The sequence below is a fragment of the Esox lucius genome, chromosome 21 (assembly GCF_011004845.1).
Source record: "Esox lucius isolate fEsoLuc1 chromosome 21, fEsoLuc1.pri, whole genome shotgun sequence".
Classification (NCBI taxonomy): Eukaryota; Metazoa; Chordata; class Actinopteri; order Esociformes; family Esocidae; genus Esox; species Esox lucius.
In genome coordinates, this window is record NC_047589.1 from 26,606,249 (window position 1) to 26,623,306 (window position 17,058).

Genomic DNA, 17,058 nt, shown 5'->3' on the forward strand with positions numbered 1-17,058 from the left:
GTGGGCTAGGCCGAAACAAAGTTGTAGGAAGTTAAACAAAACATATAAAACAGTAATTTGCCAAGTGTGTTGGCCTCTACTTTTACAGATGAGCCAGTATTCCCAGCACATGCATATGTAAAACCAAGTACAACCAAGTTACAATATATACAAAGTATACAATAAAGGTTTGGAAACCAATTACTTTGGTAGAATAACCGCTGAGCCCTGACATCCATGTTGGCATCCATTTTTTGCATCATTGTGCGCCTAACCAATAGCCACAGCTTCTTATACAATGTTTAGCCTAAATATTATGAATATAAAAAAATAAAATAACACATACATTCAGATTTAGCCAGCACCATTCATCAGTGTTATTCAATTTTTTGAGGGGACCATTTGTGGACAGTCATTTTTAACAAAAACATCACAACAGCATTTTAGTGTATGACGGTAATACAATGCCTATTGTCAGGAATACATCTAATCGTTAGTTTGTCCAAGAAACATGGCCGTTAGAAGAAAGAAATATATCCTGTTTCGGGAACCACCTGTGAAACTTTGTCAGGGCATGAGACAGCAAACAGCACATTTTTTGACAAGCAACAGCAAACAAGTTTCTCTTAGATAATTATTAGCTTTGGGAAAAGTTATTCTGACTGCTGCAGACAATTGGAAATCGGGTTGGCAGTGACAATCGGTGTTTATAAATCAGATTGATGCAGATTCGATCATTGATTGTCTGCTGGAGTAGTGACGGTTAGGGGCTAAATGTAGATTAATCTATGAGCTCTCGGGGGTTGAATTGTTAGCTGAATCGCAAGGACAAATGTGAACTAGTTACAGAGGGCATGGGGCGCCTGACGAAACCAGCTAGAAGACGTTACCAAAAAGCGTCCTACGACCTCCAGTGTCAAAAAAAAGACTTTGATTGGACTTTTGTCTATAGATTCTTTAGAAAAAGGGGAAACCACTGAAGATTTAACCAAATTAAAATAAACAACTTTCGAAGACATAGTAAAACGTTATATGGTCCATAACATAACAAAAGACAGCTATTTGTATTCACATCTTCAGCATACCTCTGGATATTGACAAATCAACGATGACAAAAATGGCAGGGGAACTGGCAACACTGAGCCCCAGTTCAAGGCGCTGAACTACAATATAGATTAGCTACAGGATATATTTCTCTAGTCGAAATGTACCTTTCTGAGATACAACGCCAACATATTTTACAGGTATTCGCGTCTGCTTGTCCAATCCTGGTTTAAGATAATGCTTTGCCCCGTTCCAACATGATATACCTTCCTCAAGAGTGAAAAATATATTTTTATTAAGGACAAACAAGATCCCCTGTCGTTATAAATTGGCTACACCTATGGTCCAAACCAAAGTAAACGTGAGTCTACTTCGTCACGCTTCCTATTAACCAACTTCTGAGTACAATATGATTTCTTTCAGGACACCATCTTGAAAACACCTTTGAAAATGATTCAACAGAAGATGTAGCGTTCTCCTGTACAGCCCTTGCCTCGCAAATTTACTCTTAACTAGCTGAAAATAAACGTTGCCCTGTCATAGTGTTCTCAGTTAAAGATTTAGCTAAAATGAAACGTAAATGGACGTGATACGTTGTGAGGATGGTAGTATTTCTTTCACTTCACAGCAGTAGCGAATGAATGCGGTGTAATCCGCTCTACGGGAGCATCAGCTGATGCGTCACGTGATTTGGCTCATTCCTCTTTCAAAATGGAGTTGTCAGAGTCTGTGCAGAAAGGTCTGCAGTCTTTAGCAGACCCGATGCTTTTCGACCTGAAAACCTTTTCAGTTTTGATTGAAGTGGCATTTCAAAGCTTGGTATCCGCTCATGCCGACTCTAGTGTTCTCGGTAAGCCTGCCCTGTTCTCTCTTTATTCGGTCGCCTTATGTTTCGGTGGTTCCACAGCTTCCGGTTTCTTCCCAGCTTTACTAGAAGGCTAGCAGCATTGAACTGAATCGCTACAATTTTACAACAATATCTGAATTGTATCAAATGTAACTGTCTGTGTCGTGGATGTTTCAAGTGGTAGCATAGTGGGCTAGTTTAAACAAAAAATGCAACAATAGGCTATAAGATCCTGATCAGGCTACAAATGAGAATGCAGTCTTACAGCTTACGCTTCAAAAATATGACAAGAGAACTTTAGGAAGCAATCTGGAACTGGCAAGTAGTAAGTGGCATTGATAATCGTGGCGGCATTTTATATTGGATAAAATGTTGCTGTGAATTAATTATAGGTGTATTGAATTGTTTAGGCAGACGTGTGTGTGTGTGTGTGTGTGTGTGTGTGTGTGTGTGTGTGTGTGTGTGTGTGTGTGCGCGCGCGCGCGCGCACGAATGTTTTTAACGGACGTCAATTTGCGCCCTATTGTGTCACTAATAGGTTTTAGACTATTTGAACTGGAGAATACTTAATGACGGTTAGGCTAATTATAAAAGAAAACAGCGATATTACTATACAGTTAAAACAGATGTGACGCATAACTGGTCAATGTTTTTCTCTGATGTAGATCAACCTGAATTTAAACGGATTGACCAGATGTTGCTGAAACATTGTCACAACGCTGCCACAACGTGTATACTGGAGGGGGTCAAACAAAACGCTGACAAATCCACCATAAGGTAAAGCTTGGTCTGTAGGCCTGCTGCTATTTCAAACTGAGGTTGACCTTTTTCCATAGTTCACAGCAATAATAAGTGGGCTTCTAAGGCAATAGGCTGTGTTCAGTTCATTAGGATGTTTGTATTGTTTTAACTTTATCATTACAGCTCCTGCCTTGAGGACCTTAGGTTTGATGCAGAGAGAACAGATGTATTCTACAGCATTTACCAGGTGATAACTGCTTTATTAGTAACATGGTCATTAAGAATATTGAAAGAATAAAGTGAGATTTTAAGATTTATGCACTTTTTATATTTACCTACGGTCAATAAAACTAGACACCAATTTTGTGTCTGCAGAGTTTGAAGTTGACTTGAAGATAGTTTAGCATAGTTTTCATGCCTCCAGATACAGTAGCCATGTCAGAAGCGGGGAAGAAGACCTTATAACTACTCCAAAACTGGCTAATTATGTCAGTCTTAATCATAAGAAGCATTTTATTACCTTCCCAACATTCTTCTAGCTGCAACAATATTAGATTCTCTGTTCCATTATTTCACAAAGATGCTTAGAGAAGTGGTGTTGTAACTTTCCCATTATGGTATAGGCGAGCATCAAGGTAGCATCATGTTCAGACTGACATGCCTTCATCATTGAGTCCTTTATTAAAAATAAAGTTCTACAGAATGACTACCTACATTTCAATCTCATTTCAAGTATCCCTTGAGTGCAAACCTCCAACTCACTGAAATTTTTTTTGGGTTCTTCAGAAGTATAGAAGTGATCTGGAAACTCTGTTATCAAGGTGAGATTATATTTTGAACTTTTTCTGAAATGTTTTTATTTCCACTAGGTCAATTTAAAAATGCATAGATGGAATAATACAGGCTGAAGATCTTCATTTACCAATCTACTTGATTTAAAAGTACCGACTTAAAGATATAGCTAGTACATTATCAGTTTGTAAAAACAAAGCAACTTACACATACTGGGAATAGCAAGGCTTTTGAGACATTATGTTTTCACTGTGGTGATGTCACATCACAGTTCACACTTCATTAAAACTAGAAAGGCCTAAGGAGTCCCTTTTGAATCAAATTTAATTCAGTATCTGTGCCATTTAAAAAAAAAGTCAAACCTACAAATAGGTATATTCAACACACCTATGTTGTTAGAATATAGATTTTCCAAAAATAATTGTTATCGGCAAGTTTAAAAGGGCATTCTTTACCAATTGTGTAACTGACTTTTGCCAATCCTACATTTAGTTATTTATTTTTAAATTAAAAATCAGTGTCTTAAGAGGTCACATTTGGTTTTGAAAACACTACTTTCAAGTAAAATAACTTTTTTACTAGAGACTAAACACAACCAAATGTTTATTTTTCCAATAGCATATCAGTACGTATGTCAAATATATGCATTAGACTTAAAAAAATGTATTCAATAACTCTTATCGTTCACTTCTTTGACCAATGAATGTTGTTAATCACTGATTTTAGATATTTCCAGTAATATTATAGATTTGCATAATATACACCCTTCACCATTTGAATATCAAGTACACCTATAGAGGAGAAAAGCAAGTTTGGCTGATGTTGAGCCATAACGTTTTTATACAAAATGTATTGAATACTAAGATTAGAAGCAAATTTCTTTTAAATTATTTGAAAGCATTTGGTGTGAAGTCAGGAAATTAAACTTGGATGAGTAAAATGAATAATCCAAGCTCATTGGGCATCATTGCATTTATTTATGATTGTACACATTTCAATTGATGTTAAAGGTTTAGAAACGGACAGCACATTGATTATAAATTCACTGTGAATAGCCCACACTTCAGAGCAACTGTTTCCTAGAGAGTGAGCTGTTGAACTATAGTCAACTCAATTCACATTTGTTTGACCATGCATGATCTCTCGAACATTTAAAATTAGTGAATTGCAAATGTGACATGACAATTTGGTTCAAACAAACACTCTGAATCGGTTTATTTTCCTTGGAGAAAGCGCAGTTATTTTACGTTGTGGGTTTGTTTATAGCGCATTGACAGAAGCTGCTTTTACATGGTAATTAACGACTACGATTGTCCCCTTTTATATTTCTCCTGACAACCAAACTGCATTAATTTGAACATTTTTGCACTTTTACAAATATGGCACCCTGCAGGGATTAAACGTTTTGCTGTTTATTTTTTTTACACATAGCCTAAATCAATATTGGCCTACCTAGAATGGCGTTGATTTAAATAAACGTGGGTTTTTGATTAATAACGCGAAGAACTGCATATACTAATCGGTAGTAATAAGATTGTCTGCATACCTCCTGCAGGAATGTAATATTTTATTAAATGTGAAGCCTGCCTAGCCCGTTGGTAATTCTGGTATTTTTGGTTGGCCTTTTAGTATAGGAAGATGCCCTCCTCATATCAACGACGTGTCCTGGCGTTTGGAGTACCGTATCAAGGTATTGGTTGGTGTGTATATATATATATAAAAACATACATTTTGGTTTAACGTTCTAATGACTCCATATCGTTATTTTGTTTCGGTGACAGAACGGGCATGTGCATAAGGTCAACGAGCCGTCCTATCTGATTTCATTAAATGTTGAGGTAGGCTCTGTCCCTCTCAATAACCCGGTAACACTGTTTAGTCACTTTTTTAATGTGTGACTTGGAAACCGTCCTGAACCATCCTATATGATTCCTGCTGGAGTTTGTATTTATTATTTTTCCCCGGTAAAATTATTTGGGTCTTTTCTGGAGGGATTCTTTTTTTTTTTTACAGGAGCCAATCCTAGTAGATTGTTACTACTCCTATTAGAATCTTGTAAGGGAAAAATCCTATAAGATGGTTCCACATCATGCTTGAAAATCCTAAATGATTGTTTGATAATGGAACATAGGTATGTTAAACCTGCCATTGTAATAGTTGCTAGCCTATATTTTTTACAGAATGCCAACAACGGAGGATCATCGGAAGATCTACATTTTAGCTGTACAATGGAACAACTTCAGGTACATAATGTGAGCTATTGTTAATTAACGAGTACATGTTTTGTTGCGGGTGTAGCCACCAGAGTTGAATGAAGTCATTTCAAATAACCTCCGTGATCTTTTACGTAGCCTACTATCAGTGGCTATTGATTTAAATAGATACGCTGTATTGTCAGTCGTAATTTACCACTTGAATAAACACAAAGATCAGGTTGAAAAAATATATAAAATTTGCGTGCACGCTACGTAATTACAATTATGGTTACATTTGTTGTTCTGACGACGTTCTCTGGCTAGTTGTTTCCGTTTCAACTATATTAAGTAGAGATTTATATCTCAACCAGCACGTCGCTTCTGCGTTTTTAAATCCATGTGGAATCGAATTCAATTGGTCTTGTGTCTAGAGAAGATTTGATCAATCGTTTAAAAGAAACCAAATCTATTTAACAAATAAAAAGCTTGGGGGTGGTATTAATTGTTTTCACCTAGATTTGCTCAATTGTGTATAGAATCTAAATAATTTATTAGTCTACTTTCTGTGTGAATATTGGTACGTAATATGCAGAACCGCCGTGTGACGGGGCATGCAGCATGTCTCAGGATTTCTGAAGTATAACCTATAAGCTAAGCTTATTACCTAAAAAATCTCAATTGGGGAATGTTGTTCGCTCTTCATTTCGATGTAATCCAGTCCCGTATATATTTTTTTCTGTCGGTCTGAGTTTATCTCCTTCAACGCCTCAACTCGTGCGGTGTCTACAGCCTGTTGTAGCGATCTAGCTGGCGCATCTATTTAGAGCTAATTGAAATACTGGGCAGAAACACCGACAGGATGTATTTTCAACTTAGCTTACTTTTTGCCGAGACAGTTCAAAGAAATTGAGTTTGGTAGCGTGGATGTTCAGAACGCTCTATTTTACCACACAAGAGCATTAGTTTAAACTAATCTGTTACCCTTTAGCACATTTCAGCCCTAATGAACATTCTATATTAGGTTACAAAATGTTTTCATTATGGCTATACGTGAATTTAACTGGAATCGTCTCTCAACTTGGTTTAACATCTAGGCTATTGGTAATCTGATTAACAGAATTCAGATCGGGACAATTTATTATTGATTTTAAACGGAACTCCAAACTCCTCAAATTAGTTGAAGTACCGATTAAAAGGTTTGTGATTAAAAATCTCCCTCATTCTCTGTTTTGAAGAGGCTCGACTGTGTGACTTTGCTTTCAGGATTTGGTGGGAAAGATGAAAGACGCTGCCAAGAGTCTCGAAAAGGCTACGCAGTTGTGAGCCTGCCCTGCACTAGAAGCGTCCTGTAAGAACTGTGGAATCCGGTTTCTCACGTGACCCCGTTTTCTCCTCTCTGCGCCCCTTTTCTCTCCAAAAAGCGCTGAAGTTCAGCCATTGCAAGCGGCATTTTATTTTATTTCCGTTTGATGTATACTAAATTAATTCGCAATTCAATGTACCGTTATACCTTCTTCATTAAAGCATTAACAAATGAAACGTTCAATGACTTGCGTGGTGGGATATTTTTTTTCGGGTTACGTGCAGGCTGAAGATGCGGAGCCAAATTACATTACACGTATGCCCATAGATCAATGCATAGTTCATATCATCTGCCGACCTGTAGTCATATGTAGTGAATAGTTTCCCATTGGTAAGAGATGTGTTTTTTGGAAAGAGGTTTTGCCAAAAGAGGCTGCGTCATGACTGCGAAGGGGGACAGGTAGGGTGTCTGTGTTGAAGCCGGGTTTGGAGAGAGCGTCGTGCCTAATGTGCGGAGAGCTGTTCGTGCACTGTGGACGCATTGTTTCCCCTCATTTCGACTCACCAGGCGAGCAGCAAAGGTACATGGCACATCTTGGACTTCATAGTTCAGCGCCCTCGTATTGTAGCAAACCTACTGTAGACTAGGGTCGCCTTGGACGCTTTACATTCCCGAACAAGTGAACATTATCGATTACTATTCTATGTATGGGGGCGTTGACCACAGTATGCAAACACACTAGCCCCCCCCCCCCCCCCTTAGAAAAAGGTAACATGGGAAAGGCACCAAGCCTGTCATGGGTAATACGAATTTTATTAAGATCATGCTTTTCGACATTAAGACCGAAATGGGGTTGGGAAAAATGCACCAGTCTGTTGTTTTTAGAAAACGCTGGTGTCCGTAGGAGTCTTTTGTGACACATTGTTCTAAGAAAATTATTCGTCTAATATAATGGGCGTTTGGATAATCTAGATATTCTTTGTGTAATTTTACGGTGCATCGAGAAATTGGCGAGTACCCCAAATACACCGACACTAATTTCCAAGCCACCCTTAAGGAATGATACCACGTGACCAGAGCGGGGCGGTCGAACTACAAGCCATTTTGGGGACGGTGTCAGTTTCCACTGAGCCACACCAGGCTACTGCATTTTTCAAAGAGCCGATTTTGGAGGCAAACTCATCTGGAACGCAAATCCACCGTTCGAAACGCACAGGCCAAAGTCTGAAATCTTCGACAACCGAGAACATTTTGCGCGCTTAAAGTGCACATCAGTAATATAATACGAATTTTAGGCATCTGAAATGATCCCTGGATTGCCTTGCGCTCTTCGCAATTGACAGCGTCTGCAGCTCTTTTCAAGATGGCGGCTGAGCTCGTATTCATTTTCTGCTGATCGCCTCCTAACTTTCATTGTCTCTCCATCGCAAGTCTTGCAGATCGCTGGCTGAGTCTCCAGGTATGTATTATTCGATATCTTTTCTTACCAACGGATTAATAACTAGTGTGTTTTCCGTGCGTAATTGTGTTATTTGCGGGTTTAAATCTGGTTCCAGCTGGTGTTAGATGTGTGGCTTTGACGGTGGCTCGCGCTCACGGACGTGGAGCTGTCCTCACTGCTTTTTAAATGTTGTTTCCTTCTTGTGTACACATTGGTTTTGGACTCAACATACCAATGCGTTGCATTCCTTAATATTTAATCCAGTGATCTGGTTTGCGTGTTCATTGATCCTGTTTTAGTGACATTTGTTAGATTTCGTCAAAGTCTCTAATATCAGTCAAACTGGACCGAGATGGGATGAGGTTTACGGGCAACACACACTCCAATGGTTCTCCTGGTTAGTTTGGTTCTGTATACTGTCCCCATTTTATAGAAATATAATCTTATGCTTGTTGCGAACATATCAGTGTAGTTGTATTACGCACACGTTGTCAAGTTTTGTTTTTATTAACTTAACTTCCCTCTCGGTGAACGGGTCCTCTGAATGGAGGGCAGACTAACCATTTAAATTTAACAACATAGCGGCCGCCAGTTGTTTAGATGGATTTTAACGTATATATGGACAAGATGCTTGCATAAAGATATTAGCGCACGTTAGTCATGCGAAGGAAACAATTTTATGATTTTTACCCTATTTCAATATGTTGGTTACAAAGGACCATCGATTGATTGGGGACAAGGGTCCTATAGCCAACCATCGTTGAGTTATCTTTAAAAATTCTGACGTGTATCGAGTGTACTCACGATTTTTGTCCGAAAGCCTTGCTGACTTTTTTTTGCCAAGTCTGTTGCCTCAGCCCATGAGTTAAGATGTTTTTTTCTGTCATATGGATGAAACGATCTTACCGCTTTTTACTCAGAATAGCTCATAACATGCTGATAAAACATGAACATGAGTAAAAATCAACCGCACACGACATGTTTTTTTGAATCGGTTAGATATGTTTTCGTGTATACGTGTTTGTCGTAATTTTTGAACGGTGCTCGGTAATAACGTCCTTCATGATCAGATAATTAACCTGCACAGCTGAGTGCGAGACGATTTGTATAAGGGAACCGGTGCTAAAGCTGAATATCCCAACGTTGAGTATCCTAACGAGTTGACTCCAACCCACAGGCCTAAGTAATTTATGTTAGAGCAAAGTTGCCTATGTTGGTTATTGTACAATTATTGTTATAGAAATGTTTCTGTTCGTTGGAATGCAACTTTGACCCTTAGACAAAGAGATTTCGACGTTGCCTAGACGTATTGCTCAAACCTGTGAGGCGTACTGACTTGTCCTGTGTTCTGAAGTTAAGGGAAAATATTGTCCAAAATTATCCCAGCATTTGTTCCATTAGTACATTGTGAAACACTCCCAAATTGTCAGTTGTCAGGTTTTGAAAATATTGTCACTGTATGCTGCCTATCTGAAGATGGAACATCTCGCTGCAGTTCAATGGTGTTCCATCCAAAAATAGAGCAACTGGTGGACAAATCAAACATACCTTTGGTGTTGAGCTAGACTATCTCAAATCTCGAGGACTAACTCGCTGGGTCCAGTCTGTCTTTATGGAGAGACGGGTCTTTATTTATACTACTATAATACAAATAATGTAGGTTTTGTGAAGAGAATACAATTTGGATGTGGTGTCTGTTCTATGTATTTTCCAGAGAGTAACCATTGGTTCATGGTTGATGACCCAAACCCAAATTTTGGGACAGTCTTGCCCACATTATCGAGACTCCAGTCCTCTGGGTCTCCCTACTAAGCTATTACAAAACTGCCTTTAGCATTGATTTACCTTTTCCAGGAATTTGTTTGGTTTTTCGCTGTGCTTTGTGAAAATAAATGTGTTGTTTTAGTGATGCTTGCAGATTAAGTACACATGCATGTTAAAGGTTGGTGGTATTTAACATAGCCTACTCTACAATGAAGTTGCTATATTCTCAGTGTAGCCTATTAACAGTAGCGCCAACGCCAGTTAGTTTTATACATAAGGCTTAAAGGTCTGTGCGTTTTAGCAACAACAACAATGAGTGTGCGATCTTCAACTGCGTTTCAGACATACATATTTTTGTAAAGTTTTGGTGAAGCCAGTGTCAGCAAAAGCGTTATGTGTTGGAATTAAGGTGCATTGTTACAAAAGTCTGTGTTTATGTTTGCGGTGGGGTTTTCCCACCAAACACGCTGAAATTGTTGCAATTCAGCATGCTGTTGTGCAATATTGGTCATGCACCTTTGTTGGAGTCATCACCTAGTTCGGGTTTCTTGTTTAGTTGTGACTTTGATCCCTCATGCCAGAAATCCAAACGCATCAGTCACACAAATCCCCGGTCCATTTCTGTCACGTTTTGACGAAGGGCTTAAACACTCAGAGACGCAGATCCATAGTCGAGTTGGCACCGCAGTTACCATGTTGGAGGAAAAAAAATGCTAATGCGCACAAGAAGTGAAATAACGCAGTAAATATTTCCCTCTATACCACCAGACTGTGATTTTTCGCAAGGATTGCTATTACATGCTGGATATCTGAATTTGACATTTATATGAAACTTAATTGATCATCAATATCGTGATAGCTGAGCAGTGACGAATTTTTAGTCCGATTTCAAATCTACACGGGCAGAGAAACACTTCGTCAATGTAGCCTAATCTTTTAAGGTCGAGACGTGTTGCCACTGTGCCGCGCACCCAGACTGAATATGCTGCACGCACATGGAAACGACAAAAGCAACGTAAAACGATTCCTTGTAGACCTGTCCCAACTAATGTGCAAGTCGTCGGGATACGGTTGGCTACAGATGTGAACCAAATGTAACAGGCATCCGTTATCTGTGTAACGGGCATCCCCCTTGTCGGGATTCCCACTAGGCTATTATTTTCGAGCGAGACGTTCTTTACAAAATGGCAGCCATGGTGTGAGCACTGACTGTATTCTCTTCGCGTGGGAAAGACGGATATTTATTTTCATATTAACGGTTCATCAACATTTGCTGTGATCGGGCTCAGGACGAACCACGTCTCTCTGTGTAGACTACTATTGGTCCCTGGCAAGATGCCAAGTAGTGCAACCTAAGTTGCCATAGAAACGGTAAGAATTTCCATGTGTGGTTACACCTGACATCGAGTGAATTACCGCCTGCCGCATCCTCGAGGGTTCAACGATTATTTTATTGAAGAATGTAGTATGGAACTGTTTGGAGTAATCTTGCTCGTTATCATCGGGATGTCAGACTGTCATAGGCTACGGTAGAAGGATCGAAACCCTGTGCTTTGTCTTTTCTACACTGAATTGCGTTAGGTTTCTTGATGCAGGCTGAATAGTCAGTAGCCTATCCGTACCGCATGTCTTCGTTTTGACTAGGCTACTTCTATCAAAGAAAGTCCTTGAGGTAGCCTAGCTAGGACCTCCGCTCTCCCATATCTATATAGAGAAGTGCTGGGAGCTGTATTAAACAACTTGATGAAAGGATTGATTTATGACAACACTGTGCCAGGTTAGATGCGCCTTCAACAAATCGGCGCGGATCTACTCCCACCAATTGTTACCTATCAATCAACCTTTGGGGTTAGAGTCTGAAAACCGACCAACCCCTTTCCCTGGTTATTATAGCCTACTATTAGCATAAAGTATGGTGTTTCTCTAACAGTAGATCAACAAAACATTCTACCAAATGGTTTTAGCAGTGATTGAACGCTTTATACAAGCTGTGACAACTACGGCCGTAATTGTTGCAATTAAATAAAACATTTAAAAAAAAAAAATTAAGTGTTAACGATATCGTTTGTTTGGGGTTTACTTTTTCCTCGTCATGACTGTATTCTTCTTTGCCTCACAGGACTCTTCCTTCCATGACGATGCATCGAACGACCAGAATTAAGATAACTGAGCTGAATCCTCATCTCATGTGCGTGTTGTGCGGTGGATACTTCATCGATGCCACCACCATCATAGAATGCCTCCATTCATGTGAGTCTTCGTTAAATACAGACGTGGTCATTTGATCAATCTGATTGTTTCAAATTCACACTCGTTTTTTTGTTGTGGTACATAACATTACTTCTTCAAAGGTTCCTTTAACGGTTCCCCGGATAATATTTCTTAGACTTTCTGAGGTAATGTTTAACCGCCCCCACCCCCTGTAATTACGGTAATTATAATAATATGCGTAATTACTAACTTCAATAGAAATAACAAAATGTTAACTTGCAGCAGTGTTCCAAGTCCAATGGGTGGGTTCTTGGCCATGTTGAAGCTGATCCTTTGTAACAATAGCTGGACAGATTTTGAATTGCATGGTGATCAATAAGATTTTCTGTCACAATACCAGGAGGTGAAGGAAGAGTGGTCTTTGAATACAAAACATTTGCAAAACAGTCCCTGTTCATAACTTGGCTTTTGAAGTAAATGTAAATGGGGGACAGTTCAGTCCGTAATGTACAGGCCTCTGGGATGTATTTCGAAGGGTGGAGGAAGGTGACTGCTGTGATTGAGCCCTGTGAGGTTTTAGGGGAAGCTATTACAATTAATTTGTACACAATACATTTAGTCTGCATAACAGAATGATGCAAAACCAATGGCTCCTCAACATGCATCATCCACATCGAACGCCAACAGATTTAGACACACACACTCAAGCAGTTCAGTCGTCTGTGCCTTGAACATCTTGCCTTGAACATATTCTGACCTGTTGGATCACTACACACAGCATGGGTTTGAATCTGGCCCAGTGCTCGTTCAGCAAAAATCTTCCTCCGCCTTTTCCCTCTGTCGATATCCCATAAAAGCATTAAAATGCATAAAATCTTTGGGCTTTTTTTTTTTTAATGCAGAAACTTGTTTTACAAGGCGCAAGTGTGTTTGTTCCAGTGTCCCTGTGGAAACTAATTCGGGAAGTTTTTTTTGTCCCCCCCTTGGATTTCAGTCTGTAAGATGTGCATCGTTCGTTATTTGGACACCAGCAAGTACTGCCCAATCTGTGATGTGCCGGTGCATAAAACCAAGCCTCTGCTCAATATCCGGTAATTCATCACTGTCTTTTACAATGTTGCTGCAGCCCCGCATTGTTTTGTCTCTTTCCGCTGTTTCTTGCAATTGCCATCCCAGTGTAATTAAGTCATTAAATGATTGATCTTGTCCCATTAAAGCTTTGGTGCTTGGCCGCCAATCGATTTTTATTAAAGCCCTCTTAGTGTGCAATGAGCTCTGGGTTAATATGACTGAGTGTGAACCCTTTATTTTGAAGGTCTGATAAAACCCTACAAGACATTGTCTACAAGCTGGTCCCTGGTCTCTTCAAAAGTAAGCGGAATGTGTTGAATCCCTCTTAAGTGAATTCATTGTCTTGTCGTCTGTTTCTCCTGAAATCTATATTTGCTGATTTGATTGGTGATTTGGTGTGAGTGGTTTGACTGTCCTAAAAAATAAATCAGACCAGCTGGCTTGTCTGCCCTGGGAAAAGCTATTCCAACCCATCTATGGACAGACAGTGACATGGCTGCTTTGGCGTGAGACTGTCCGTCCTATCCAACTCTGTTTAAATACAATGTTTTCTCTTTCATTAGATGAGATGAAGAGGAGGAGAGACTTTTATGCGGAGCACCCTTCTGTAGATGGTGAGTTTTTAAGGAACGGGTTCACGGAAGCATTCATGGCTTTGCGTTCTACAGGAGATCTGGGGAGGGGTTCCTGCAACTTGTTCAGTGTGTGTTTGTGTGTGCAGCTTCCACAAGGTCTAATGAAGATCGAGGGGAGGTGGCAGATGAGGAAAAGAGAATCATCACAGACGATGAGAGCATCAGCCTTTCCATTCAGTTCTTTGACCACAACAAGTAGGTCCACAACATGGCACAGTCTGGTTTTAATAAAATGCTACACACAGAAGACCCCTGGTGACAGTTTGTATTTTTAATCTTTTAAAACATATTTGCTCGGTTGCTGTGGTTATTTTATTTGTTCTTACACATTAAACGTATTTGTTCCTGTTTACAGAAAGATTTTTTTATCTGGAAACTTTGGTTTTAGCGTCTTTTTACCCCCAATTTAATCAAACCATGCCAGTTTTGAATGGATTATCAAGATGATTCCATATTACATTCTTCATTTCTGTAAGATTTGTTTTCTAACACAAGTCTGACATGATTTTTCTCAGGGCTGAACAGAATGACGTGGCAGTGGAAAACCAGATTAAAGACCAGGTAGAACACCTACTGCTACGGTTCTGACTTATTTCCCATTCAGTTTGTTCTAATTCTAATGCTCTGTGTTTGATTAAGGGACATTCTTAAAACGGGACCCATGAGGAGCTTGTCCTCAAATTTCACTTTGTCTCATTTCCATTTTCGATGATGGAACTGATTTTTTGATTACTTAATAAAGTAAAGCAATGGTAGTTTGTAGTGGAGTCTCTCTTAAACCCAATTGGGGCCACGTTCTCCGGAGATTGACCATAACGTGCTTTCTTTATTGTTATTTCATTGCCTTTTCGGCAGACAGCGGTTGACTGAGTTTGGTCTGATGTCATTTTTATTTTCCATGTCCAGGTGAATAATAGGAGGTATTTGCAGTGTCCGGCAGCCATGACCGTCATGCACCTGAGGAAGTTCCTCCGCAATAAGATGGACATCCCTTCTAACTATCAGGTAGAGGTGGCTCTTTGGTCCTTTGCCTCCTTTAAGTGTGTGCACGTGCGCACACGCTTAATATTTTACAGTGAAAACATCTGACACTCTTGCTGGTCCAGAACCAATAAGACGAGATTGTGAAAGAAAATTCTTCTTAGCCAATTTTATAAATTATCTTCTATTACATTGTAGGTTGAAGTGATGTATGAAGAAGAGCCACTGAAAGATTACTACACATTAATGGACATAGCTTACATATATACATGGAGAAGGGTAAGTAACAATACTATTTTTGGGTGTACAATACAGGTTGTGTTTCTTTATAACTGGTGTATCAGAGCAGTTTAAATTGGATTTTATTGTAAATAATTATTGAGGCAAAGTCTTACATTGCTTTTTAACTACTAGGCCTGTTTTTTCGGTGTGAAATAAGAGCAATTCAATGTTGTCCGTTTTGAAGGGGAAAGGGAGTAGATTTATATTTGAATGTATTTTTCAGAATGGCCCTTTGCCGTTGAAGTACCGCGTTAGGCCTAGCTGTAAGAAGATCAAGATGAGCCACACGCAGCAAGAGGGCCAGAACAGCACTGGTCGGTCTGGTGAGAGCGACTCCGCCAGCGACAAGGCATGTAGCCCTGCTGGCGTCCCGTCTACCTCTTCGCTGCCCAGTCCCGGCACTCCAGTTCCATCTCCACAACCACACTTCTCCCACGTCTCCAAACCTGTCAACAGAGCCTCCACCTCGGCCTCTGCCACGACCAGACCCTTCCCCTTCGCCAACAAACCGCGGAAGGCCTCGCTGAATGGCTCTTCGGCATCTTCGGGATGACGGGGCGGAACACACTGGCGATAGCCAACTCCAGACCGCTCAGCTAATATCTTCATGCCAATGTAGTTCCATTGTTGTAGACGCTCTCTTTTTGTTAACGTTGTTCTAAATATATATATATGTGTGTATATATATGTTTAAGGTAGTGGAAGGGAAGCATTTCAATAGGAACGTAGCGAGAGTGTCATATAACGTCTGTGAAAGGGACGTTGGCGACATTACAAAGGTTAGACTGGGTGGTGAATGATGAACATAACCGCCCTCCAAAGTTGCCTTTTTATTTGAGAGATGTGACTGAAGAAAGTCTTTATATAATTTCAGTTTTTAAATGTTTTTCTTTCCTCAAATCAGACGTATGTTTTGTCAATATTTTAAGTGTGTATTTCAGGCGTTTCTCGTCAAATAAAGCTTGCTCGGTAGGCTTTGTTGATAGACTTGGAAACGGTTGCCTCTACATTGTTTTTCTATTGGCTTTTTGGAAACGTATCACCAAGACACAAATCCTTATAAAACTAGGAAACGACTGTGGTATTATGCCCACGATTTCGGGCAAATACGAAAGATATATGCGAAAGATCTGCGTGTATCCCGTGCTTTTAATCTAGACCTTTTATTTAAAACAAAACATATTTTGCTGCAATGAAATAGATTTGCGTGTATTTCCGAGACTCTAAATCCTTGCAGCCACCAAACAGTTCAGAAAGTCCACAACACTCACCCATGTATATAGCTAAATATATGCATATTTAATCAGCGAGCGAATTCAAATACTTTGTCCTGAACAGACCACAATTTCATGCTCGATGACAAATGTTTCGATGTCTTCGGTGTTTTTTTTTTTGTTTGCGTATTTGTATCGCTCAATTGTATGGACAACTATTGTATTGTTACTGTTGCACAGTATAAAAACATCTAAATAAATCATTTTACACTTAGGAGCGTTTGTTGTGTTTTTCTTCAATTACATGGGCCTAGTGATGGCCTACATATCTAACTGATGGTGTGTTCCGTACATGTTAAATATATATCATTAACCCGTTTTGAAGACATTAGGGCTGCAGGAATAGGGCTACAGCCCTACTGTATTTTGGTTGATTGAAACTTCAATGTGCGCCAGGGGTAGTGTTCACTGTGGGATCATTACATGTATTACATTTGAATATGCTCGTATTCATCTCCAACGCATACCTTGTTGCAGTCGATATGTATCTATATAGAC

At 39.6% G+C, this 17,058-nt stretch overlaps 2 protein-coding genes across 5 annotated transcripts; both read left to right on the plus strand.

Moving 5' to 3' along the window:
- The first annotated feature begins 1,723 nt into the window (after nucleotides 1-1,723).
- Nucleotides 1,724-7,141, plus strand: commd3 (COMM domain containing 3). Its single transcript, NM_001303836.1, is given in 8 exon segments — nucleotides 1,724-1,873; nucleotides 2,536-2,647; nucleotides 2,795-2,858; nucleotides 3,398-3,432; nucleotides 5,033-5,093; nucleotides 5,185-5,241; nucleotides 5,584-5,646; nucleotides 6,862-7,141. Coding segments are annotated over 8 exon segments (591 nt in total). The 5' UTR covers nucleotides 1,724-1,734; the 3' UTR covers nucleotides 6,922-7,141.
- A 321-nt stretch (nucleotides 7,142-7,462) lies between these two features.
- Nucleotides 7,463-16,774, plus strand: bmi1a (bmi1 polycomb ring finger oncogene 1a). Of its 4 annotated transcripts, none has more exons than XM_034289452.1 (10): nucleotides 7,463-7,481; nucleotides 12,226-12,356; nucleotides 13,312-13,408; nucleotides 13,633-13,688; nucleotides 13,952-14,002; nucleotides 14,110-14,218; nucleotides 14,539-14,584; nucleotides 14,930-15,028; nucleotides 15,203-15,283; nucleotides 15,510-16,774. In XM_034289452.1, the coding sequence occupies exons 2-10, from the start codon at nucleotides 12,239-12,241 to the stop codon at nucleotides 15,837-15,839; spliced, it is 987 nt and encodes a 328-aa protein (XP_034145343.1). In that variant the 5' UTR covers nucleotides 7,463-7,481; nucleotides 12,226-12,238; the 3' UTR covers nucleotides 15,840-16,774. The 4 variants fall into 4 exon arrangements, with proteins under 4 accessions (XP_034145343.1, XP_010888448.1, XP_010888449.1 ...); XM_010890146.5 differs by lacking the exon at nucleotides 7,463-7,481 and adding an exon at nucleotides 7,765-8,360; XM_010890147.5 differs by lacking the exon at nucleotides 7,463-7,481 and adding an exon at nucleotides 9,504-9,525.
- Nucleotides 16,775-17,058: the final 284 nt, after the last annotated feature.

Excerpts from the sequence above, each read along its gene's own strand:
- bmi1a (XM_034289452.1), top strand. The coding sequence starts at position 12,239 with ATGACGATGCATCGAACGACCAGAATTAAGATAACTGAGCTGAATCCT. Across the intron at positions 12,357-13,311 it reads CATAGAATGCCTCCATTCAT|TCTGTAAGATGTGCATCGTT; the intron begins GTGAGTCTTCGT and ends CTTGGATTTCAG. Across the intron at positions 14,003-14,109 it reads GGAGCACCCTTCTGTAGATG|CTTCCACAAGGTCTAATGAA; the intron begins GTGAGTTTTTAA and ends TTGTGTGTGCAG.